This window comes from Uloborus diversus, chromosome 1 (assembly GCF_026930045.1).
Source record: "Uloborus diversus isolate 005 chromosome 1, Udiv.v.3.1, whole genome shotgun sequence".
NCBI lineage: Eukaryota > Metazoa > Arthropoda > Arachnida > Araneae > Uloboridae > Uloborus > Uloborus diversus.
The window spans coordinates 204,330,984-204,358,160 of record NC_072731.1 but is presented as its reverse complement, the minus strand read 5'-3'; the positions used below and the strand labels follow the sequence as shown (position 1 = coordinate 204,358,160).

At 33.9% G+C, this 27,177-nt stretch overlaps 1 protein-coding gene across 2 annotated transcripts in view; it reads left to right on the top strand.

Annotated features, from left to right (window-relative positions):
• Positions 1-12,235: 12,235 nt before the first annotated feature.
• LOC129224419 (serine/threonine-protein phosphatase 6 regulatory ankyrin repeat subunit B-like) overlaps positions 12,236-27,177 on the top strand; it is a 55,146-nt gene continuing 40,204 nt past the window's right edge. For both annotated transcript variants that reach the window (XM_054858871.1, XM_054858880.1), the window contains exons 1-2: positions 12,236-12,312; positions 21,375-21,463. In XM_054858871.1, the coding sequence (XP_054714846.1) occupies positions 12,304-12,312; positions 21,375-21,463 (98 nt within the window). In that variant the 5' untranslated portion in view covers positions 12,236-12,303. The remainder of the gene's footprint in view (positions 12,313-21,374; positions 21,464-27,177) is intronic.

Sequence of the window (27,177 nt, the reverse complement as noted above, 5' to 3'; positions counted from 1 at the left end):
AACGAGGTTGTAGGCTTTTTTTGTTAAAATTGAGTGCAACACCAGTTTCTTGAAACTAAAGCTCCGAAAATGTATTTTAAGTCGGCTTTCAATGAAAGTGGGGGGGGGGGGGGTTAAAGGGGCAAGCGCACAGAAATGTTTCGCAATTGAAGCAGTAAAATCGAGATTTAAGACGTTTTACGATGATGTTAGCAAGAGAGAGGGGGGGCATTCTCTCGAAAAATTTTCAATGTGTAGAAAACGCAGTTTTAGAAGATTTTTGGTAATGTAAATGGGTGGAGAGATTCGGAAGTCCTCCCCTGGTAAATTTTCAAAATTGAAATTCAATTGACGCAATCGTAGGCGATATTCAATACTGTTAGAGGGGATTTGGGAGATGTCCCACGAAAAAAAATTCTAAATTGAAGCCTTAACAATAAAAGTTTTGAGGATCTTCGGTAATATTAGGAGGAGGACAGGTTCGGGAGACCTCAGGGAGTTTTTTAAAATCAAAGCCTAAAGACGAAATTTATTCGACCGTGAATAATGATGAATGATTAATTGAGAAGGCGTTTTTCGGGGGTTACGTTGGGAGCACTCTCATGGCTTTTCGAAAGTGCAGTTCTTCATGTGTAGACTATCTTCAATGATTTAAGGGGAAGGAATGGGGTTTGAGAATGTTTTCTTGGATTTTTTTTTCAAATCTGAAGTTTTAAAAACTCACTCCCAGGCCAGCTTTGGGGACGTAAAAAAAAAGGATTTGGAGTTCTCTACTCTACCCACAGTTTGGCTGCGTCCCTATCTTCCTTTTAAATTTTAATTAGTGATAAACATGTTGTGATAATACTTTCTTCCAATTTTCCTTTGCGAAACACGATTATTTGCTTGGATTTCCCATAGTAAAATTCTCAATTTCCAGCCTAATATTTTGGTTTTCTTGAAATACGAGCGTCTGCGGCCCCAGAAAAAGAACTTTTAACATTTTGAACGGATGTGGTTATTTTCTGTGATACCTTAGGTCTTATTTATTCCACTTATTTTAAATGTGTCTTCTGCATCTCTTGATCAAGCTTTGATTTACTCATGATTTTTAAGTCTAAACATTTAGAACTTCTGGTGTAAATATTCATCAAAATACTTTGAATCTCTTTTAGCATCAAACTGTTTTTCCCCCTCTCTCTGTTTCAAATATATTTCGGCGACCCATTCATTTTTCTCCACTTAGAAACCATTTTCAAGACAATATTTTTCATCAAAAAAATTACATATGAGAATGTTTTGGCAGCCCCTATGAAGCCATCCTGTTTATTTATTTATCTATTTTTTTTAAACTGAAGAACCATGAAGCAAGGCATTGTATAACCAGGGCCGCTGAGAGACAAGGCGTACAAGTTTTGTCGCCGGTCCTCTCTCCCATTATGCTAATTTTGCTTTATGCACATTTATTTGAGCCGTGCCCATAGTTTCCGACTAGACAGACATATCCACTAAAGACGTACCGAGTAGCACTTTGGCCGAGTACCGAGTACTCTGCCTTTCATTACTCGGCCGAGTTACCAAGTTCTAATTATGTTTTAAGAAGAACCACCGACACACATGTGATGAATTTTGAACTTATTGGAATAGTAGTATAGACCTCCTTGTCCATATAATAGTTTTCAAAACTAAATTCCTGCTGAAATGTAACTACGCATTATTTAATGTGCAACATTATACATATCAGTGTGCTTTTATACAATACAGTTTTGGCCAGCTCTATGGCGGTTATATCCAGTTTTAGCTGGTTTTTGCTAGTGGCATGGCCAAAATAGGTTTTGTCCGACCAAAACTACAACCCCGCTGCAGACACGTTTCTGCGTTACAAGGAATGTCTTTTTCAGTGCATAAAATGTGAGCTAAAGAATGTAAAGACGTTCGACAAAAAAATCCGACTTTTGTCGGATTCCTTTAAATCCACGAGCTCACGTTTTGTGCATTGAAAAAGGAATTCCTTGTAATGCCAAAACATGTGTCTGCACTGTGCTTTTAACCTTGTTTTATTTTTTAAGCAAAGGTATTTTTATATTTCTTATAACTAATTTTTGTATGTAGCAAAAATCCATTCTTAATATAAAAATTCCAAATTTTTATATTCTTATACTTACCTTTTCTGCACAATTTTTAATAAATAAGTTTTATTAACTTTGGGGACATTAAATAAAGATTTATTCCATTGAAGCATTACAAACTTCATTATTCTTAAATTTAAATTTGACTTGTAAATTTGAATTGTAAATGATTGCAGAACATTATGAACATTATACATGCTTGAGCTTTTTTATAAATTTTAATATCTGTCTTGGACAAAATTCAATTTTTTGCAAATACTCGGTATTGGCCGAGTATCTGATCAAAATTTGACCGAGTACCGAGTACTCGGCAAATTGGCCGAGTACCGAGTAGTTACCGAGTACTTGGTACGTCTCTAATATCCACAATGCGGCTTAGTGAATAGTACTGAATCCTTTTTTTTGCGTTAAAAAATGTTTGAAGCGCACATTTTCGCGGCGCTTTACTTCGATAATCTTAATAAAAGAGAATCATGGATGTTCCTAAATTGTATTTTAAAATTACATTTTCCATTCCAATTTTACAGAAAAAATACGTTTTGTCACTATTACTTCAATTGCTCATTCAAATTTACTATTTTAATTTTTTAAAACAACGAAGAATTTCCCTTTTTCTTCGTTTGTTGCATCGCTAAAAGAAAATTGGCGACCCCACTTCTGAAAAACTGGAGGGGTGTAGCACCCCCCCCCCCCCGGTGTTGGATCTGTTTTTAGTTTATCAATACCTGCGACAAAGTGTCTCCTGCATAATAAGCTGTTATTTATACAAATACAAATACAAATGTGACGACCAGCAACAGGCTCTGGGCCCAGCTAGGCTGGTCCTAGTCAATTAATTAGTCCCCAATGAAGATCAATGGCCCTCTTAAGGCTATCCACTCCCTTGCTCATTACCGCCTCTTCCGGTAAGCTATTCCAAGTGCCCACAACCCTGCTAAAGTAGTAGTTTTTCCTGATTTCCAAGTTAGCCTGAGATTTAAATAGCTTAAAACAATGACCCCTTGTTCTGCTTTTCCCGCAAAAATTTAATCCATTTACATCTTTCATTTTGATAAATTTAAATAACTGAATCATATCCCCTCTGACTCTCCTTTGCTCCAGGCTGTACATGTTAAGCCTATTAAGTCTGGTATCATAATCTAAATCTGAGAGTCCCCTTACTAATTTAGTTATCCTTCTTTGAACCCTTTCCAATACAAAAATATCTTTCTTCAGATAAGGCGACCAAAACTGAACAGCATACTCCAAATGAGGTCTTACTAAACTCCTATATAAAGGCAGAAGAACTTTCTTAGATTTGTTTGAAATAGATCTATTGATGAACCCAAGCATTTTGTTGGCTTTGTTACTAGCAATACTGCACTGTTGACTAAACTTGAAGTCCTGATTTATAAAGACACCCAGATCCATAACATTTTCTGCCTGATTTATGTCTTAACCCTGTAAACGATATCTCATACACTTATTTCCATGACCTAAGTGTAGCACTTGACATTTCCCTACATTAACTGCCATACCCCATTTATCTGCCCACTTAGTAATATGATCTAAATCCTCTTGCAGCTGTTTTACTTGTTCTTCATTTTCGACAATCCCCATAACTTTTACATCGTCAGCAAAACAATTCATGCTTCCAGAAATATTTTCATTGATGTCATTCATAAATATAATAAACAAAAGAGGCCCTAAAACTGATCCCTGAGGAACCCCACTTAAAACATCACTCCAATTAGAATGATTTCCTCTCACAACTACTCTTTGCTTCCTACCAGTAAGCCAATTTCTAACCCAAAGTAAAGTTTTTCCTCCTATTCCAATGTCAGCTAACTTGCTGAGAAGAGCAACATGCGGTACCTTGTCAAAAGCTTTTTGAAAATCAATATAAACAACATCCACACATTTTTTGTTATCTAAAGCTGAGGTAACCTTGTCGTAGAAATGCAATAAATTAGTAGTACAGGATTTACCTTTCCTGAAACCATACTGCAAACTAGTCAACAGACTATTAGTCTCTAAGAACATCATGATCTTAATTTTGATCAAAGTTTCGAAAATCTTACAAATCACCGAAGTCAAACTTACAGGTCTATAATTCCCAGCAATACCTTTAGACCCCTTCTTGAAGAGTGGCGTTATGTTAGCCAGCTTCCAGTCCTCTGGCACCATCCCCGAGTTATAAGAAGCATTGAAAATATTCAAAATAACATCCACTAATTCCTCTGCACATTCAACTAAAATTTTTGGATAAATATTATCTGGTCCCGGAGCTTTAGTTGCTTTAATCTTTTTCAAATGAAATAAAACCTCCTCCCTGGAAAATACCAAATCCTCAAGCTGTATAATAGCTTGTGTCTTGTTAGTGTCAACTGTTGAGATACAGTTATCGTTAAACACACTGGAAAAAAAGTTATTTAGAACATTTGCAATATCCCTATCGTTTTGGATTAAATTTCCATACTCATCAACCAAAGGCCCAATTTGACTGTTTCGAGCTTTCCCAGAATTAGCGTAAGCAAAAAACCTCTTAGGGTTCCCATCAATGTCATCTGCCAGCCTTTGCTCCAATTCCCTTTTCTGAATCCGTACCAAATACTTAAAATTTCGCCTTGCCTTACCATACTGGAGCCTCTCCGCACTCTGACCAGTTTCTTTAAACTTACGAAAAGTGGCTTGCTTATAATTAAGAACTTCTTTAGTCTCCCTGGAGAACCACATGGGCCAAATTTTGGTACTAACACCTTTTCTCCTAAATGGAACATAGTCCCCAACGGTTTTAGCAAGTTTATCCTTAAATTCCGTCCACTGCTGATCTACGTCGCTATTTTCCAACCCTGACGAAAAAACCTCTTTCAAGCTCTGCCTAAGTGCAACAAAATCAGTGTTTCTGAAATTGGGCACAAACCTAAAATTATCATCTTTGCACACTTCAAATTTAACCCGGAACCTAATGCTGTTATGATCACTATCTCCAATATGCTCCCCTACACTCAACCCCTGAACAAAACTACCTATGTCACAAAAAACTAGATCCAAAATCGCCTCCTCTCGAGTTCCCTGAGTTACAACTTGATCTAAGAAACAGTCACCAATTACTTTTAAAAATTCCTCTTCTTTGCCATTACCAGGGTAAAAATTATTCCAATCAATACCCGGAAAATTGAAATCCCCCATTATGATAACGGATCCCTTACTGGACATGTCACTAATAATATGGTACATCTGTTCATCTTGTCCCTGGTTTGAATTAGGTGGCCTATAAATGTTTCCAAAGCGTAGCTTTTTGCCCTTACTGCTCATCAACTCCAGCCAAACCATATCAATATCAGTAGGCTTATCATTTATGACCAATTCATTGCAAATAAAATTGTCTCTAACATAAAATAAAACCCCACCACCTCTTTTACCTACTCTATCCTGTCTGAACAAATTATACCCAGCAATATGTAATAACTCTGCATCAGATTCGGTAGCCCATGTCTCTGTAATTCCAATAACATCCAACTTCTCATCCATAACTATGCTTTTCAATTCATCCATCTTGTTCCTAATACTGCGAGCGTTGGTATAGAAAACTTTAAGCATGCCTAAGTTGCTTTTATTTAACACCCTGAAATTTCCTAAATTACAATTGTTAACATTACTACTCTTGTTCGTCACTTTATTTCCATTTCTAGCAATACCCCAAAAAATTTCATTCTCTCGATACCTGATGCTTGAACCATGCCCCCCATTCCAACTTAGTTTTTTGACTCCGAAGCCCTTAAAATTAATCCACTAACCATTTTGACCCCTGTAGAGCTCAGATGCAGGCCATCCCTAGCAATCCAATCCCGTTTACAATGACTCCATACATCAATGAACCTGATACTGCGCTTTTCGCAAATTGACTTCAGTAGCAAGTTCATACACCTCGCACGTTGATTTAGCCAGCTCCTATGCACTCCATACCTGGGAAGCAAACCAACCACTTGGACATTCGTCGAAAAGCTGGTTGCTTTATCCAACAGGGATTCCCATTCCCTAGAAAACTCCTCATTTTTACTGTGACCTACATCATTTGTTCCCACCCACAAAGTAACCATGTCCTCCTTATGAGTCATTCCACGTCAAATCAACACAATTTGGAGCAATTTTAGGACGCACCGTCACAGATCTGGATGAAACTTGGTACATCAAGAGATTTAACCTAGTTATGAATGAAAACGCTAAAAAAAATTTTTCTTTCTCCTCATTTAGCAGTTATTAATTATTGATTATTCAAATTTTTGTTAAAAAATGCTACACTTTGAGACTGTTAATCCTTGTTTTCTCAGAAACTATAAAAGATGCAAGCCTGATATTGGTCTTGTTTTAAAGGTCTTTTAATCTGCTTCAATTTGATATGCAACTTAATGAAATTCAAAATTTTTTAATTTAAATAAATTTTAAAATTTAAATTTCTTAAAAACGGACAATTTTAAAATTTTGAAAAAAATCACAAAATTACTTTGAGTTATCCTCTCACATATCACCAAGTTTCATACTGGGATCTTAATGGGATCAGTTTATACAGGGAGGACAAGTTTCACATATCTGCCAAAATATGGGTTACTGTGCTGAATAGTTATTATTTTATGTGCAAAAAAATAAATAAATAAATAAATATGCTTCATTCATGTTCACTTTTTTATGCAGAACTGTCTACTAGAAATGAAGTTTTTCTTAGTACGATTTGTTCCTGAAAAATAACTCATTAATAAAAATATTAATCATCTAAATCTCATTTTATTGAGAAAAATAAATTAAAAAGAAATAAAATTTTAAAAAAAGAAAGGAAGAAAGGGAAAAAAAAAGAAAATATTTTCTCTGGGGATGTGAACTTAAAATAATCCACTACAAATTCAGATCTGAAACAGTAAGCTACCCTTTTCACCCCCTTTGCTAACAAAATGAAACAGACTGGGGGTGGCTATTGAGAATGAGATCCAATGGTTCGTTCTGCCTCACTGCTTTTTTCTCCACCTGTCACTGGTTTGGGATTGACCACTTTTTCAACATGTTTCATGTTTTTGCTTGTGGAGTTCAGTCAGCAGTACCATAAAATCTCAAAAGCACCCCCCCCCCCCCCCCTTAGTTTCAAAAGATAACTTACTAATTCCAAAAAAAAGGGGGAGGAGGTTATAATCAAATTTTGTTTTTGTAAAATTTGCCAAAATAATTGTTTGTAGCAATATTAATTTCAGAGTACACAAAATAAATAAGTAAATAATAGTTACTATTAATATTAAACAAAAGGGAGAAATGAATTAATAAAAGCCTGTCATAATTTTATGGCATGGGGGCGACAATATTTTTTTGAAAGAAAGGATTTTGCACCTTAAGTTACCAAAACCCCTTCCAAAAATAATCAAAAGCAGTACACTCACATGAACTTCTTTTGTAACACATATAAACTGAACAAAAAGAAAAGTGCCCTTGCATCAAAAGGCGTCTAGACTTTTGGAAAGAATAAAACTGAAACTACTTTTTTTTTTTTTTTTTGCAAGATCCTTTTTTTTTTGTTCTGTTTAAGTCATAGTGTTTTCTTTTCTTCTTGTTGTCTTTTTTTAGAAAAGAAAACCAGCACATGAAGAGGGAAACTAAACCTCTAGAAATGCTTGCCAAATAGAGCATAAAATGTTCATTTTTATTTATTTATTTGGGGGGGGGGGTAGAAGGGATGAAGATGATCTGAAATTTTTTAGGAGAGGGGAGGGGGAGGGTATATTTGGGTTTGCAAAATGATCCTTCCACAAAAAGGGGGGGGGGATAGAGGGATTCTTTCTGGTGTTTATAATACTTTCTTGTTCTGTAATACACAATTCCTGTTGAAACTATCTTCAGTCAGCATTCAAGCCTTGTCTTCTGCTGTGCAAACTTCATTTCTTTAACTTTCAGTTATTTTATTTCAGTTGGTTTTTATCAGAACTGAAAGTTTATTTTTAAACTAATTTTGACACTCAGCGTATTTATATTATTTGCTAAGTATTTAATTTTATCATGAATCATTTAAATTTTTGCAATCCGTTCAAAAAGTATTCTCACTCACACATAAGAAAAGGATTGAGATCTGCAATGCCATGGATGTATTCATTTGTACCAGAAATGCCTGAAAATTCTAAAATATGTGACAGATGCAGAAAGGAGCTTTCCATTATTATTTTAATTTCATTCAATTTTAAAGTAGGTGTAAGACATTAGAAGGTTTTACATTACTATTAGCAGTTCATTTATAGTTTCCTGTGCTAATTTAATAACTTAGAATAATATTTGAGTAATCCATCAGAAAGGTATTTTGTCCAAAATGCAGAAACTTTGATATATGTAAAACTTGTCCTCCCTGTATCATCTGATCCCATTAAGATCCCATTATGAAACTTGGTAATATGCTAGAGGATAACACAAAGTAATTTTGTAAATTTTTTCAGAATTTTAAAATTGTCCATTTTTAAGAAATTAAAATTTTAAAATTTAATTTAATTAAATTTTAAAATTATTATTTTTTGATTTTATCAAGTTGCACATCAAATTAAAGCACATTAAAAGAGCTTCAAAACAAGACCAATTTCAAGCTTGTATCTGTTATAGTTTCTGAGAAAATGAGATTTAACCGTCTCAAAGTGTAGCATTTTTTGATGAAAATTTGAATAATTAATATTTAATAACTTTTGAATGAGGTGAAAGAAAATTTTTTTTTAACATTTTCATTCATAACTGGGCTAAATCTCTTCATGTACCAAGTTTCATCCAGTTCTGTGACGGTCCGTCCTAAACCGTGTGATGATCTGACACGGAATGACCCTTATGCAATACTCCCTTCTTTTCAGCAACCATATTAACGTCTTTTACCCGAGCCCCTGGTAAACAACACCTAGCCACCTTACGCTTTACTCTCCCAACTGTGTTACCCACCTCCCTTACCATAGAGTCCCCCAAAATTACACCCTTAGTTTCCCAATCTAACTCCTCATTTGAAACTTCCCCCTGAATCTCTGGAACATTTATACCCTCTGCAACTGCCCTACACCCTAATGCTAACTGGGCTTCCAAAACTAGCATCTTAAGTCTTAAGTCTGAGAGTTCAGCACATTTAGTGCAAATATAATCCTCCTCAAAAACAGACTCATTTTCCCCCTTATACAGGCAGAACATATGACATAAATCACAAGAGATCCACCTGTCCCCCTTCCCACTCTTTACCTCTTTCATAATGCATATAACACCCATTTCTACTCAGTGAATATGTTCCAAAAGGCAAAACAGAAAGATAAAAATGCAAAAAAACACAGAATAAATACTAAAAACAGCAGTAAATAAACAGAGTTGCTACACTCAATAAAGCACACAAGATCAAAAACCAGGAGATCACCACATGTTAGGCTTAGTTCCAAAAAATGCAAAAACACTTCAAGAATACAATAACAGCAAAAATGAGCCCCCAAAACACAATAAAACTAAATTACATGATAAAGTGAAGTAAAAAAACCTAAAACTAGACAGTAATAATGAAAAATTATAGTAAGAAAACACTTATCAAATTAGCAGCAATAACACTCCCTGCATCACAGGCGCCCTCTAGTGGCCAAAAAAAAAATTGTTGGGATCAAATTTTTCGCTGTAAAGCAATGGCCCGTTGTGCTCGGAAAATTAAACATCCTTATTTCTGACAGCAAATTTGTTCCTTTCGTCATGCTGCACCTGAAAGCAGAACAGCATCCACTCTTTCTCTGAAAATTTTGCGCCATTACTATCTTTGATAAATAAAAACAAAAAATTTAAATAATGGACTTACTAAATAATTTTGCATAACGAACCATAGAAATAAGACTTCCGCTGGAAGTAACTGGCGACTGTGCCAGCCCTGCCCCCTAGTGTAGAAAAAAGTAAGCATGACCTGGATTTTCTCAACTGATATTTTTTAATCGAATTTCTGTGTCTTTTTTTTTTTTTTGATAAGCCACAAATTTTGGTCTTCAATTTTGAGGTTACCCCAATTGATAATACTATAAAAGTGGAGTAAATATAGTCGAAAAAACATTCTGCTTGCATAGTAGTACTCTACTGAGTTGCTTTCAACATTCATTTTTTCTGTTGGCCGCAATATAAGACACGGCAGGTGTACCGTGTTTTTCAGCAGAAAATTTTTAAGCACTCATTTGAGTTCACAGATAATTTTAAATTGTTCTAGTTCTTCTTGACCCGTACGCAGACTTGAGGAATGTGAATTTTTTGTACCATTCCTAATTAGTATTTATGCTTTTATTTGTGGTCGTAATAATGTGCAAAATAACAAACTATTTATGTATTTTTTTAAATTTGTTCTAACTACTCTACATAAAAGAAAAAAGAAGGTTTATTAAACACTAAAAATTGGGTCAAGTCTCCGTAGTTTCCCCCTTTTCATTTTTTAAAATAAATAGATTCTGGGGGACTTCCTTGGCTCTGTGGTGGAAGCTTCTTCTTTTAAGCCTGAGGTTGGGGTTCAATTCCCATCAATGCCCTGAGTGTGGATTCTGTGTCATAAATCTTTCTTGTGTTGTCTTGCATGTCCATCAACTTTGAAAACTTGTTGTAGGGGAGGGTGAGGGCGGGCACCTTGGAACATGGCTCACTCTGGGACACCATAAATTTCAGCTTTAATTTTGTAAACAGAAATTTGCTTTCTTAGGACATCATAGATGACAGCAGGATCTACTCTTCAGTGTACTTTGGAGTTTCTAACATTAACAGATAAGCATTAATCTAATTTTCGATTTTTTCAGAGGTTCCATTAATGGGTGGTATCATTGTTAAAATTTTCAAATAGGAAATGAAATAATTTCAATCATAGCATGTGGAGTTTAAAACATATCCTTTCATAATAATTAAAAGGTTAAAAAATTTATTGTACTGCTAAGCCTGACTTTTAAAAAGTTTATGTATAATAATTATATATACCTAAGTGGAGCAGTTTGGGACACTGTCCCACCAGTGTACAGTACAGAAAAAGCCTATTTCATTGTACTGCCTATTATCAGTATCAGAGACACCCATTTCATTGATGAAGGGTTTAAATGAACTGAACTTGAGAAAAGGGTTTCTGCTCTTGAAACACTGCAGAAAATGTTCTTAGTAATAAGTTTCAATTAGAGAGGCTGCTAAATCATGGATTGAGGAAAAGAACTCGTTAAGGTATATAAGTAAATTTAAATTAAATATGGAACCTAATGGAATTTGTTAGGCTGTAAGTTTGTAAATAAAGATTTTTAATCAATTAAGATTAGTATTTTTTGTTCATTAAAGGTTTTTGCTAGTGTCCCTAGGTACCCACCTAGTGGGGCAGGTTCAGTAATGACATTGTAATGACTTTTTAATTTTTATTGTGAAAATTTAGTTTGATAAAATAATGGAGTAAAATAGAATTTAATTGAAGCAAAAATCTCTAAATTACATGTTCAGCTAAGTTTGTTGAAAATTGATTTGAAAATCATTATCTAAAAAGTCCTAAGATGCCTTGTCTTCCCCTACTATATAAGCCACCCTGTGAGATTAGGCATAAATTTTCAAAATCTTCCCAAACAAACAAATCCTTCCAATATGAAGTTTTATGGTAGTTCAAACGTTAAATTGTTTCACGAAAATGTCACGAACATTCTTCTACCCTTTTTAAAGGGTTGGAGAAGAGAAATGTAGAAATTCAAACATTTTACTTGGGATATTTTAGAATTGCAAATTAATCAGAAGCAGAAAATGAAAGTCATGTTTTGAAAGTTAATAATGATTGATAATACCTTAGACTAGTTGTACCCAACATATAGCCTACGGGGAACATGTGCCCCCCTCCCCTCCTAAAGTATTTCTGTTGCCCGTTGTTTTTTTTTTTATGTTACTAATTAAAAACCTACAAAACCGTGTTGTCACACAACTTGGCAATAGCCACTGCCAAGTCAGTCGCTACTCCTATGAACTTAATATTTTTACCTGTATGTTAGTTTCCTAGGTACAGGCAATTTGTCAAAATGTTGCAAACTTGTAGCCAAGTATTCAGACATTGGTTTATGGAAAGTAAACAAACGTCTCATTAATAAAACCACAACGAAATTTCAACTATAATTCTTGGTTATAAATTGTATATTATTTCTTTTATTTTTAGCTCTTGTTTGGCCGGCCTATGAGAAATATCTGCAGATATCAATAAGAAGAGATTAAAAGGAAGAAAATGAACTCTGTAAGTTTTTTTAAATTTGATTTTCAATTTTACGTAAGAGGTAAAGCTCAAAACTCGCGGTCGCCAGTCGCCAAATGCGACCAATTTTCAAATTTTGGCGACCATTATATTCACTTCAGTCGCCAATGTCGCTACCATTCGCCAATGCAACCTTCCCTGACCTATAGTCTTGACTTATGACCTTTCCCCAAATTCTTTTGCCCACTAAAAGTTCGGCTATCGGATCGCCGGGGATGAAGGGGGGGAGGGGGTTCCAAAATAAAAAGAATTGTAAAGAAATAATCTTGTACATTTCATTTAGTTTACATATGAATAAAGAAAAATGGCGCCTTTGAGTCAAAATGCACAAAGACAAGGTAAAAACGATATCGCTAAAAAAAAAATTTTTTTTGCAAGATTTTTGATTTTTTGTTTTAATCATATTGTTTGTTTTTCCTTTTTTTTTCTTTTTAAAATATAAAACCTACTGGAGGAGAGGACATATCCGTTTTTTTACTTTATTTCCCCTTAAAAAAGTAGTTATTTTTAAGTTTGGCGGTAAATTTTCAAAATGGCGTCCCGCGTTTTCAAAATGGCGCCGCGTTGTAGATTGTCCATTTTCACCAGTTAGAAGAGGAAAATGTGTGTTCCAAAATAAATAAAGAGAAGTACAATCGTATTTATAAAACACATGTAAATACTATAAAAAAAAATGGCACCCTTGCGTCTAGAGAAGGTGGAAAGAATACGGCTGAAACCCTTTTTTTCTTCTGCTGGATCTTTTATTTCATTTTTTTTTTTCGTTTTGTTTTATATTGTTTACCTTTCTTTTATTTATTCATTTTTATAAAATTCTGAATGCATTTGTAAAAACAAAAAGATATTTTGTAGAATTGCAAATGGTTTAGGTTTTACATTCTGTTCAAGTTTTTGGTATTTTATTGTTTTCTTTATCAAGGAACTAACTGTCTTTTGGTTGAAAGCTGTGATGTTTCTAGAAGTTTTGAAAGCTGGAAAAAATTAATAATAATAACAATCTTTTTTATTTTTTTATTGTGATGTGTTTTGCTTCAAGATAAATTAATGTAGATTATAGTTTGCAAAAGATGTGTTAAATAATGTCTGGGCAGGGGTGCCCGTTCCCCCCAAGTTCAATTCCCCCAAAATTTTTCCTCAACCCTCTTTTCCTTTTAGCTCTCTTTTTATTTTATTTATTTATTTTTTTAAATTTTTTATTTACTTATTTATTTTTAATTATTATTTTATAAGAAACGTTCTTTGCTACGCCAATGACATATACACACATACTAAATAAATAAACGGAATAAAATAAATTAAATAATTTAAATTAAAATAAAGTTAGGCTATCATTTTTTGAGATTTGGCTGCCATTTTGTGAGGATCTGGTAGCCATTGGCTACCAATTCAAAATTTGAGTTTTGAGGTATAGTAAGAGGTTCTAAAACTAAGCCAGTGCTAAATGAATAAGTAATAAATGGTAGATAGCATAGAACTTCTATTTTTATATTAAAATCCCTGTTGCCTTTACTTACTACCTCACTCTTGATTTTAATGAAATAAAAATCATAAAAAACAAATTAAAAGCATATTTTGTCAAAATTTTCTACAAGGATAAATCTTGAGAAAATGCCGAATTGACCAAGGAATTTTTCAATTTTTAGAGATCTTTAGAAAATAACAGAGTGTTTTGACTACACATTAGTAACAGATTTTTTTTAAATAATAGGGTAAGATCAAGGAGAGAACTTACCCCCCTTTCTTGAGTGGGGGGGGGGATCTATGTTTTGACTGTAACAGGTCTGACAAATGTTAAAGATATCACGTTTGATGTGCGTAGTATGTGACTTTTGTATAATTTATATAGGTAATAAAATATAAATTGAATATGTGTTATGATTATATATTAATTATAGCTAATGGCAATAGTGATTTTTGGCACATTTCCGGACTTCAATCAAGTTCTTTTACTTTGTGTGTTCTTTTAAAATTACTATTATATAAAATATTGATAAACAATATGGGCAGAGCATCCTAAGAAATATGAATATGCAGAAATGCGATATTATAAGCATACTTATTTTAACTTTTTAATCTTGATTATATCTGTGAATATAACTTGAATAAATACTGCACTCTATAACAAAAAATAAATAAACACACCAAGAAGGAGTTGTCAGAGTGAAAAAAAAAACATCTCTGGAGGCTCTCGGATATAAGTGATTACAAAATGCGAGCTGAAAAATTTCCAGATGAATGGAAGTTTTAGTGCCACCTTTAGGGTGAATCTGAATGTACATGGCAATACAGTCGATCATTGAGGCAAAGAAGTCTGGTGTAATATCCTATGTAATTCCATACCACAGTTACCATAGGCGAGCTATTAATTCTATCAAACTCATAGGCTGCTTAATTTACTACCTCCAATGATCTTAGGTATGCTCGACTTGTAATAAAGTTGTGTAAAGCCCAGGCCGAAGAAGTGGACAATGGGGAAGAGAAATCCTTTGACACCCTTGCTGTCTGTGACCAAGCATTGTCCTGTTAAAAAATGTCTCCTGGATTGCTTTTCAGTAGTACTTAAAACCCACAGCTGTTGTGATATTATGGGGTGCTATCGTATACAGAACATGTTCACTAGAGCATATCGAAAAAATCAAATTTTCCCAGACCTTTTTGCAGTAGTGCGGAAAAGTTGTGTTCTCCCATTATTAAAATGTGAGAAATCTTTTCTAAGTTGATATGTGTTCTATTGCTTCAGTTGGCCGAAATTTCCGAAAATTAGACTAAAAATGATTAAGTTACAAAAATTAATAAATAATATCAGATATTGTCGATCAGTTTTGGATAATGCCTAAGTTAGCATCTTTAGTTGTTCTGTTTGTTTGTTTGTTTGTTTGTTTGTTTTTTTTTTTTTTTTTTTTTTTTGAGTATTTTCGGTTTTTTGATTCTATTTTCTTTAGAATATTTAAATTGTGAAAAAATCAATGCTTCTTTTTTTGTTTAACAAAAAATGAAACTAGTACGTATGTTGTTGCCTACTACATGATGATACTTTCTTCTGATGATACTCTCTTTCTTATGAATTCTGATCCTTCCCCATGATGCTTAACGATTGAACAATATTTCCAGCAAAAATAAAATTACACACACAAAAACTTGAGGACCGTCCTTATTTCTGAATTATCGCAAAAGCAAAGCAGAGAGAAAAAAAATGAAAGTTATTTTAAAAGCCTTGCTTGAATTCATTACAAATACTTGATTTGTTAAAAAACATAAGATGGCAACAGTTAAAATTTTTAATCAGTGAGATAATGTTTCTGATTATTTCCCGACAATTAATATCACGTGAAATACGCAGATGATAGATAGTCTATTACAATTTATCTTTCTTATTGTTGCATTAATAAAGCTATTTTTATTTGCACAAAGAAAAAAAAACCCTGCCCCCCTTGGGGTTATTGGCGTAAAGAATGAACTAACACCTGTTTACATATTGGTTCACATTGATTCCAAATTCCATTCAAAACATAGAATTACTTCGTTAGATATGGCACTCGCAATGGAAAAGAAAGAACATTCGATTGTGTCACCCCCTTTTAAGTTATTGACACCATAATAGAATCAGCTCTTGTACCCTTTAAGGGCTATTTGTCTATAAATTTTTGTTTGATTCAATTCTTTATTTCTTTAGATATAGTGGTCACAATTGACGACAAAAAATGTTCTACAACTCAGCACCTGTACATGTTAAGGGCAACATATAGACCAAATTTTGTTTGACTAGGGGGCTATCGCTCGCTTACGCTCGCCAACCCCCCGGAACTGCTTACACAGTTCCTTCAGATATCGCTTCGCAATCTGAGCTTGCTGCTCTCACTCACCGGTCACCAACATTTTAGTCTAGCTTCATTTGTATTAAAAAAAAGTAAATCATAAGTTTGCAATCCTGTCATCTTTTGAGAGAAGAATGCAAGAGATACTAAAATTACAAACATAATCTAATTTTCATCCCCTATATTTACTGAATGCAAAAGAGACTGAAATGAAAAAAAAAAACCCTACAATGTTTATACATTAAAAAGACTAAGCAGCTTAAAAACATTTCATGGTCATTAATTATACTGTGTTCAGTGTGAAAATATGTTTGTATATATGTTTTAAAATATCCTATAGTTGAAAAGAGAAGCAACTTCTGACATTCTCTAAAAGCAGTGATTTAGTAAAAAATATTAGATTGAGTGTTTTAAGCGTCAAAAAACGAAACCCAGTGGCTGTGACAGCTCATGGGGATAAGGCCTACTATACCTATCTCCCTCTTCCTGACCAAGGGCTCTGGGGTGCTAGGCAGATGTTCCAGTTAAGAGGTCAGCCTAACGCGGAACACCCAGGGTTTAGTTCCCAAGCACGCTTCATACTCATTTTATCGAACCCGGGCCTGCAGCGTGGAAGCGCTACCACTGAGCCACTGGGCTTCAGAGCACTTGAATATAATTTATGAAGAAGAGGGCAGTGGGCTACGGAATCTTTAGATGAAAGATCTGAATGCAGATCGGTTGGAAATGCTGCCGAGATATGTTAAGGTGCACAAATGCACACCGTGTACTGCAAATCAAGAGAATTCTGCACGTGTTTCTGAGCACATTTATGGAATAATCATGCACTTTACCGGAGAAAAAGAGTTGACCTAAGCCTGATAATTAAAAAACTGGAGAAAAATACTAATGTAACAAAAAAAATTAGTGGTTATTATATAACACTAATACTTATATCATACCTCGAATACAACTTATTTCGTCGTATAGTAACGTGCCTTTCAATTTCAAACGTAAACAATTTCCTGTTAGATTAGCCTTCTTAATGACTATAAATAAAGCACAGAGTCAAACTGATTTTGTGAAAACATATTAGCAGTAATATCAGGTTTCACGATTCAACGTGTCGTTTTACTTTGTCCCTGTGGTTCAGTTCTTAACATCTTTGCATTGCAAAAGTAGGTGACATGTTTCGCTCTTCAGGTCTTCACGATTCAATTTGTCGCTTTACTTTGTCATTGTGGTTCAGTTCTTAACTACAATGCATTGCAAAACTAAATGACATGTTTTGCAATTAGAATTGTCCAATAAATTAATTTAGTCTATGTGGGACAACATAATGTATACAAAAATGTAGTTGAAAAAAAAAATCCTTCAGTATTTACAGGTTGCAGTTAATAGCAGGGCTGCGGTTGTGGAGTCGGACTGATTTTGGGGTAAAGGAGTTCGAGTTGAGAGTTAAAATTTTCAAGAGACAGAGTCGGTAATGTTCTCTAGAATCTGCAACTCTGTCAGTATTTGCAGAGTCACAGCCAGTCAGAGAGATTTTGGTTAAAGGAGTCGGAATCTCTAAAATCCTGGAGTCGGAGAAAGACACTTTTCCTCTGACTCTGCAGCCCTTGTAAGTAGGGAACTTTATTTTTCGTAAGCACTATGGTTAAGGGAAAAACCTTTTAACAGCAACATTAACTTCGCAAGTGATTTAAAAAAAAGAAAAAGAAGAAAATCATAAAACTTCTCTACTTACATGATTGAAAATTTCTGGATTTTCTGATGCAACAGAGACATAATGAAATGATCTAAGGCTTGAATGAATAACATATGACATGTCCATTACCGAAAACTGGTTTTGTCGAATCTAAATTAATTTTATCAAAAGTTTGACTCTGCATTATTTATAATCTTTGGGAAGGCTAATCTAACAGGAAATTGTTTATGTTTAAATTTTAAGGTACGTTACTGTCGGATGAAATAATTTGTCTTCCAGGTATGATATAACTATCAGTGTTATTATCTGCATTTTTTTTTTGCTACAATAATATTTTTACTATCAGTGTTAGTTCAGCTCTTTTCTTTGGTAAAGTGCGTATGATCATTCCGCAAATATGTTTGGAAACACTTACATAATTCACTCGATTTGCAATTCGCGGTTCACGGCGTGCTTTTGCGCGCCTAAGCCTATCGGCAGCATTTCTGACCAATCTGCATTCAGATCTTTCATCTAAAAAAAAAAAAATTAAGACAACTGCTCTCTTTTTTGTAAATTATATTCAAGTGATCTAAAACACTCATTCTAAAATTAAAATCCTAACGCTAGAATTCAAAAGCTAGAACTACATCTAACGCTAGAAGCCAGTCAACAACGATAGTACGTAAACCAAGCTGATCATTGCTAACAGAGAGAAAGAAATAAAGGCTCATTTTGCGCCACGCATAAGCATTTTATGCATAGAGATTCCCTCTGTGGCTTCCTGGGAAATAGAAGGCACCCATAATGCAAGAAAAGTTCCGTTACTCCATTTCCTTTGGAGGAATTTGCTTCAAAAACTAATGGGCACAATAGGATGGTTCAAAAATACATGTAAAAAAAAAAGTTTCCCTTAGATAACGGGGCACCCCTCAATATTTTGAGACTTGCGGATAGTAATATACTGGAAGAATTTTAGCTTCTTATTTCAACTGAAAGAGGGTGCTCAACCCCCTCCCCCAAGCTTCATACATAAAGGGAGGGGGGTTAAAAAAAATACATTGAACTGAAAAAACAATGCTACATATTATAATATACACTAGTAATATGCATATACATTGCATTAAAATAATTATCTACAAAAAAGAAAAAAAAACAGCTGGGGAAATTAAATGTTTCTAAACTTGTAGCATTTTCTCTACTAATGCTATTGTCAAATTAAGGGATCTTTGAGCACCTTCTTAAAGGTCGAGTAAGAAGCTAAAACTTTTACTTCATAATACAATTAGTAAGTCTTAAAAAAATAGGAGGTGTCCTGGACTTAAGCTGGAAACAAATTTTTTTGAACCACCCTAGGGCACAAGTTTACATAGGGGTTTATATGTGTACCAAATTTCAAAAAATTTCATGTAGTAGTTTTGGGTGTTGAGCAGCCACAAAAAAACTATTCACATGCATACAAACACAGACGGACATTTTCCAAAAATGTTCGAAATGAACTCAGCACAACTCGAAACGTTTGAATCCGTCAAAAATCTAAATTCAAAAATTTACATGAAACCAATACTTTCTTCTATATATTAGATATAGAAGAAGGTAAAACGCATAAAATATGCTGAGTATGCGTAGTTCTTACCCTCAAATCAGTTATAATTTTTTTTAAATTAATTTATTTGACACAGAGCAGATTACTGAAAATCTAAATGTGGGTTGGGTCAAAACTTAGCTTCAAAGTCAGATTTCATTCACATCTTGAAAACTCAGTTTTTCACACAGAATTTCAATGCTGTTTACTGTTCATCGAACGTCGTTTGTAAATTTTCCATGTGCAGGAAAAAAACTAAGTACTTGTCTGACTGTCTATATCACATTAGTGAAGTCATGACCTTTAAAACATACAATCTATTCTTTTCTTATGTGACTACACAAGGATTCTTAGTGTTCAACCGCCAGTCTCTTAGTTCGCCAAGAAAGGCAGTGAAAAAGCCTTTCTGTTTAGGATTGCAATACAAATTCCCTTCTTAAATCCTCTACACCCTGGTTGCTAATTGCCACTGATTTTCAATCGGTATGATAATATTATTATTTAAACCACCATCATGGAGGCCCAAGTTAAATTCAGAAAAGAGCCATTCAGGAGAAGGAATGTTCTTGACAAGGCACAAGGGGAAATCATGAACTGTCACATACCTGCCACTAAACCCTATACAAATGCACCTAGATTAGTCACTAGGTAAAAGTGCCCAGCGTTCTTATCTCTTTTTCTGTTTGATCCGCACGCTGCTACACTTACTCCCCACGAAGCTTGCTTCCAACATCTTCATGAAAATTGAGTTTATCGGCTCTCACACCCTTTTCCACCTTTTCATTTTGACATTTCACTGCTCAGCTATGAAAGCATTCATTCTTTACCCCCTTTTCTGTTCCCTGTTGGGGGGGGGGGAGTTGAAGCTTAAAATACAATTGATGTCGTACACAGACTTCTGCAAGCAAAAGTATCATAATTCTGGGACATCATGTTCTTTTGCTTCACTTCTGCAAAGATGTCAAATACAATCTTAAACAAGTTGGAAAAAAATTCTAATTTAGGTGTTTAAGAATAAAAATCAATCCGCAAGCCATCAATTTATTGCTAATAATTTGTCAAACTCTGGAGGGGGGGGGGAGTAGCCAAAGGAACGGTCTGTGGCACACTGTAGGAAAATCAATTGATTTCTTCTTTTTTTCCAAAGTTCATTTGGAACAGAAAGTACACGCTTTCAAATATATTTTCATGAAAACATGCATTTGTGCAGGATTAGGGAAAACTCGTTAAACCGCCCCCCTCTTGACTTCTGCCAACTTTCCATCCATCTCTAATGAAATTTGACTGCATTTCCAGTTGGCAATACTAGTACAAGACAAAGATGCTTTTAGTGCCTTTTGTCAAAGCTATTAAAATGATTGTCTCTGGCTATGATTATTAAAAAGATACTTTTACAATGATGAGCTAGCTTACTATTTTCATATGATTGCTTTCTTCATTATTAGAGATAAGTAGCATGATAAGAAACCCAAAACTTGTGGCACGACAGCCCGTGAGTGCCGAGGCCTACTGTGCCTGACTCAGTTTTCCGGACCAGTGGCTCTGGGGTGCAAGGAAGATGTTCCGGTTAGGTGTTCAGCCTAACGTTGAACCCCTACTGTTTGGTTTCCAAGTAAGCTTGGTACTCATTTTATCGACCCTCTGAAGCGATAAATGACTGAGTCAACCATGCCCAACCCAGGAATAGAACCCTGGCCGAGTGGAGCGCAAAACGCTACCACTCGGAACTTCACGCCACGGAACTTCAGCATGATAAGACTAGCTTCTCAAAATGTCTCATTTTAGAAACAGTAGAATATGATGCCCTTTAAATTGTAAAATGTGATGGGCTCCAAAATTTACTAATCTGTCACTGTCTGCTTTTTTCTCTCGGTGAATTGCAATTGTATTGTTTTTTGTTCATTTAAAAAAAAACTTTCTGAGTGCACTTAACAACTTTGAACTAAGAACTTGTTTGAAAATTTTTCTGATTTTCTAGGAGCCTGTTGAAAACAGTGAATGTGTCCAAATGGCATCAGGGTCTATGTCCAAGCGTCACTCTGAATGTTCTGAAGAAGAGCCTGTTAGGTATTATTTTTATTGCTCTTTTTACACCTCAATTATACTCTTGTAACAAGAAATTCCGTCCAGAACTAAACGAACCTACTTTCCCGTGAACCAGCATCGACTTTCTAGCATGACACGAGTTTTCTCTTAGCTAGCAAAGAGCTCAAATTATGAAAAACCCACCTTTTAAATATTTACAGCTGGTTTAAAACAGCAAAGTATGCCTCTCACACCTACTAAATTGATAAGTAAAAAATAAAAAAATGAACTAATAAAGTGGTAGCACCTTTTTAACAATGCAGCTAATAGAGTAAAATTAACGAGATAAATAACGAAATACAACGAAATGTTTTATAACCATTCAAACAGTCTGGGTGTGCTATTTATTTATTTTGTAAGAGCTAAAATAAAACACTGAAATAATAGCAAGGTGCCTGAAGTATGGATTTTTCGCTAGTTTAAGGCCATATGGGAAAATTTTATAACTGTCCTAACAATCGAAGAGTTATATTTCTTTATTCTGTAAACTAAAGTAAGACACAAAAATAATTCCAATGTTTTTTTTTTATTTATTGATTTTTTTTCTACGTTTGGGGCGATCTGGAAGTATTTTATGACCGTCCAAACATTGTAGGAGTGTTAGCTCTGTATTTGTAGGTATTAAACTAAAAAACTGAAATATTTTTAGTTTACCTAAAGGATTGGTTTTTTGAAGGTGCCTGAACATCTGCTTTTTTTGGTTGATTTTTTGAAAGTTCTGTGCGGTCTGGGAATATTTTATAATCATACAAATAGTCTGGGAATGCAATTTTTGCAAAAGTCTGAAGGATTTGTTTTTAAAAGGATTTTTTGCAAAGTCGAAGATGGCTGGGAGCATGGGTGCAAGACATTCCATCTCAGAAGGGATTTCCGTCTTGGACAAAATTTCCGATACGAAGGTCGGGACGGAAAGCAATTCGATTACTTTCCTTCAGTTTTTACTTAAAAAAGAAAAATTGAGTGTTTTTTTTTTTTTTTTTTGAAAGAAAAATAATACAGTGTAACTTTACTGTTTGAAAATGAAAGCTATTGAGTTTTGATTTTTTCTAATCCAGTCTAAGTTCAAATCAAAACTAAATTGGTTTTTCTTAAGCTTAACCAAAACTTAAACTGGAGTTTCTGTTTATTCATATGACCCTGCTTGGCACAGTAGTAAAAGTAGTCATACCGGCACTTTTGAACGAAACTGAGCTATTATAACCAAGTTGTTCTCTGTTTGGTATTTATTTCACTTGACAAATAAAATGTTTTAGGGTCATTTGATCAAGAACTATTTTTTTGAAAAATTCTAAAAAAAAAAAGACATTTGAATCAAATAAATGGAAGAGTCAAACTTTAAAACACACACATCTCAGCATGACCCCTACTGCAGATTCCACTTTTTTGCTTAACACGGCAGCATACAGGGTGCAGCAAAAAATGTCGGACAAAAATTGTATCATCGAATGAAAGAAAATTTCATTTCATTTTAATGAGCGCCTTATTTATTTTTGTTTCCCACTTTATTAGAAAATAATTTACAATATATTTCCTAGTTTATGTATTGTTTTTCAGTTTTCTTACAATTTTAAGCAAAATAACTGCTATTTTAAGTTGTTTAACCAAGTAGAACGACAGTCGTTTGCTTGTTGTGCCTCCATAGGCGGATTTAGGACTGAGTTCCATGGGGGGTCAGGATTTTTTTTTTTTTGGAGCAACATTTTTAATTGCCCTCCCCCCCTCTCAAACGTTTCTGTCTATTTTCTGTGATGCATAAGGCCATTCTTTACTTTTTTATGTGTCGTTTTCATTACTGTGTGTAATCATGCTGTCCTTTTTGAATTGACCTTAAAAGAGAGGGGGCTGGTATTAATAGAGTGATGCAGGGCTCCCTTTTAAGTAAGATATAAAATCTATAATTTTAGGGGGCCCGGGGGCTACTCCCCCGCAGGAAATTATATAAAATGGATATAAAATTCTGCATTTTTATGTCTTATAAGGGTTAATTGGAAATAATAGGCAAATATTTTTTTTTAAAGTTTTATGCTTTACAAGTGCTTTGTGATGCAAGTTAATACTTTAAAAGAAATGGTGCACAGATTTAGAGAATAGGAATCAAGAGAGTAACATACTACCCATTTGAACAATTCTTAATTTATACATTTGATAAGAAATAAAATTGAAGCACACTTTGCTTAGGAGTTTCAAAGACTTGTCTAATTATTTTCAAAGTTCGGTTGGTTAGATTGGATTTTTGGCTCAAGAGCCTTGGTAGGCTATACTGCGCCAATTCTTTTCAAGGATTTTAGAACCTATCGATAATTTGCACTTTCCAGTCTCTGAAATTGAGTAGTAGATTGATTATACAGTTGTACAGTATTGTTCTTTGTAAGAAACGGCTATTTTAAGTTTAAAAGAAAAAATAATTTTTTTTTAAATTTCTCATCGCAACTTTTTTTAAATTATAAGTAGTACAGAAAACGAAAAGGAATAGGTGTTGTTGAGAGCTCAGAAATGAGTGGACTGTATTTATAAAAATTTTAACTACTTTATTTTAATGATGCCAAAGGGGCATTGAATTGGTAATGGTTCTTTACAAAGCAGGGTTCGTACGCCCTTGAAAAACCTTGAAAAGTGCTTGAAAAAAAAAGTTCATTTTCAAGTGCTTGAAAACCTTGAAAAAGTTTTAAAACCTTGAAAAAGTTTCTTAGTGCTTAAATTCTCCCAAAAATCAACGAATTGTGCTTAGAAGTTTTAAAAAAAGTATTTCACCAATGCAATTTTCTGAACATGTGTTCAGTATGCAACATCGCGAAAAATTGCTTCCGTGTTTGGGATTTCAATCCTTTTGCATCTTGTAAATATTTTGATGTTTTTTTACAACCGAAAGATATTTTGACATATGGTACCTTAGATTAGTTTATTTTTTGCTTAATTTCATTAATTAACAAAGAAATTAATTTGGAAACCATGACAACATTGACCTTACTCGGGTTTCGCGGAAAATTGCTCTTGTGTTTGAAATTTCAATCTTTTTGCATCCTGCAAATATTTAAATATTTTGGCTAATCAAATGTTAGTTTCGCATATGCTACCTTAGATTAGTATATTTTTTGTTTAATTTTAATGAAAAAACAAATAAATTTATTTCATGGGAAACATGCCACGTCGAACGAACTCAGACTTTGCGAAAAATTGCTTCTCGTGTTTGAAATTTCAATCTTTTTGCATCTTGCAAATATTTAAATATATTCACTAATCGGATGTTATTTTCATATTTGCTACCGTAGATTAGCATATTTTATGTTTAATTTCAGTAAAATATAAGTTTATTTTATGGGAAACATGACAACGTTAAACTTAATTCGCGAAAATTTGCTTCCCTTGTTTGAGATTTCAATCCTTTTGCATTTTGTAAATATTTTTATATTTTTGGCAATTAGTAGTTATTTTGACACTGCTACATCAGATTAGCTTATTTTATTTTTTATTTTAATAACTAAAGAGTTAAAGAATTTATTAACTCGGTCTTGTTTAATTATTTGCTAATTTATTTTTGCAATTTTGAATGATTATCTTTACTTAATTTTTGGTCATAGCAGATTTTTTTTAAAAAAATTTAAATTTCAGCAGTTGAGCACCTAACAAATTAACTTAAAGTTTGTATTTTAAATATAAAGTTGATTTATATAATTTTATTTATAAGTACATCATTTTTTTATGTCTGCTAAAATAAATAAGGTGTATAACAGGGGTGGTTGTGTTATGATTATTCACTTGAAATCCAGTAGTGTTCGTTTTTATGCTTTTACCTCCCTATATCTCCAATTTTCCCCTTTTCCTCAAATGTTCAAAATTACTACTTTATTAAGGTTGTGGGTACTTGGAGCTTACCGAAAGAGGCTTTAATCAGCAAAGGGGTAGATAGCTTAAGGAGGGTCATTCATCTTCATTTGGATCTAATAAATTGACCAGTACAAGCCTAGCTAGGCCCAGTGCCTGTTGCTGGTTATCAACAGGCACTGGGCATGGTATTTCTATGCAAAATATTTTGACTTAATAAACTATTTTATGAATTGTATGCATAGCAAAAGTTGTTGTTGTACATATGTATATTCAAGTAATAGGGGTCTTAGTTTTAAAAATTATTTCCCCCCCCCCCCTCGCCCCATTTTGCTCTTTGAAACTTTCAGGTAATTTTTTATGAACTCACAAATCACCTGAATATTATTGCCTTTCTAAATTTACATTCTAATTTCAACAAAAACCCATTTGTTCCCAAAATAAAACTACTTTTGTCATAATATATGTCAACTTCTTGTGAATCTTTTCAATTTCGAAATATGGCTCTATAAATCTGAACTTGCACATTTATTGTCTATTGCAAGTTAATCAATGAAAGCTGAATAGGCTCAAGTTTGCATTCACAGTATTTATCACTGCTTAAGCTGCTTTTGTATATTTTGAGGTGTAGAGACTGGACTGTGGACTTTCATAAACTTTTTTTACTTCCTAATTTTTAAATTTACTCGAGGACAGTTGAAATGCCTTATTGTCTGAACAGCTAATAAATACATACGAATAATTGATTTGCATACTTATAAATGATTTGCAAACCTAATATTTTTAGAACTTAATAGTGAAAACTGAAATAACTTTCTGGGTAGTGTTTTTGTCCTAACCGCCCTTATATTGTAATAAACCACACTATAGATATTGGAAATAAATGTTGAAACCCGGGGGGGGGGGGGGGGGAGTGACTTCAAAAACTCCTCTCTGGCAATGCCATTGAACTTGGGTATTTTAGTTTCTTCCCTTAAAAGTTAAAAGCACTTATGAAAGGTTTTTTTTTTAAGTATTAATTTGCTGATTCTAGAACATATACAAACCTCTGACTGCTGCAACCTTTGAAAAACCTCAAAATTAAACCTTTTGGTGTCTGCTTCTCTTTATGACCAAACTTTTCAAACATTTTCAGAAAAACTTTCAACGCAGTAGATCTTTCATCAAAGCGTCTCTCGTCGTAGAAAAAGCAATTTTGCTTTCCTATACTTTTTTGTATTATTGCCTTATTTCTATGTGTTTGTAGTAAATGAAATCTGCATACAATATTTTTAGTACAAATTTATGATATTGCCTTGAAAACAAAATTTTTTACCTTGAAAAGTACTTGAAAAGTGCTTGAATTTTTTTCTGCCTAAAGGGTATGAACCCTGCAAAGGCAAAGGGGCCGTTACATATATGTGCAGGGCACAGCTGAGGATTACTTCCTCATTCGTTGAACATCCAATTGCTTCTGGTAGCTTAATCTTACTTGCCGTAGGTGGCGCTGCTGCAGGGCGTGACAGGGCATCCAAACATCCCGCCCGGCGTTGAATGTTGATTTCAACAAATTAATAAAACAAATAGTAAAAAAGACAATTATATAAAATGACTAAAGAAGTACAGAACATTCACATACAATTCAAATTACACTAAATATAAAATTCTACACGTAAATCTCTATACATTCTCAATAGGCAAAACTGCAATTTTTGTAATTGGTCTTTTGTATATACCATTTTTAGTCTGAACTGTAACAACTCTTACATGGTTGTCCTTTCCGTAGAATATCTCATTAATTCTTCCTAACAACCATTTACAGGTAGGAAGGTTTTCTTCCTTTACAACTACCGTATCTCCAATTTTTACATTTTGTTTAGCAATCAACCATTTAT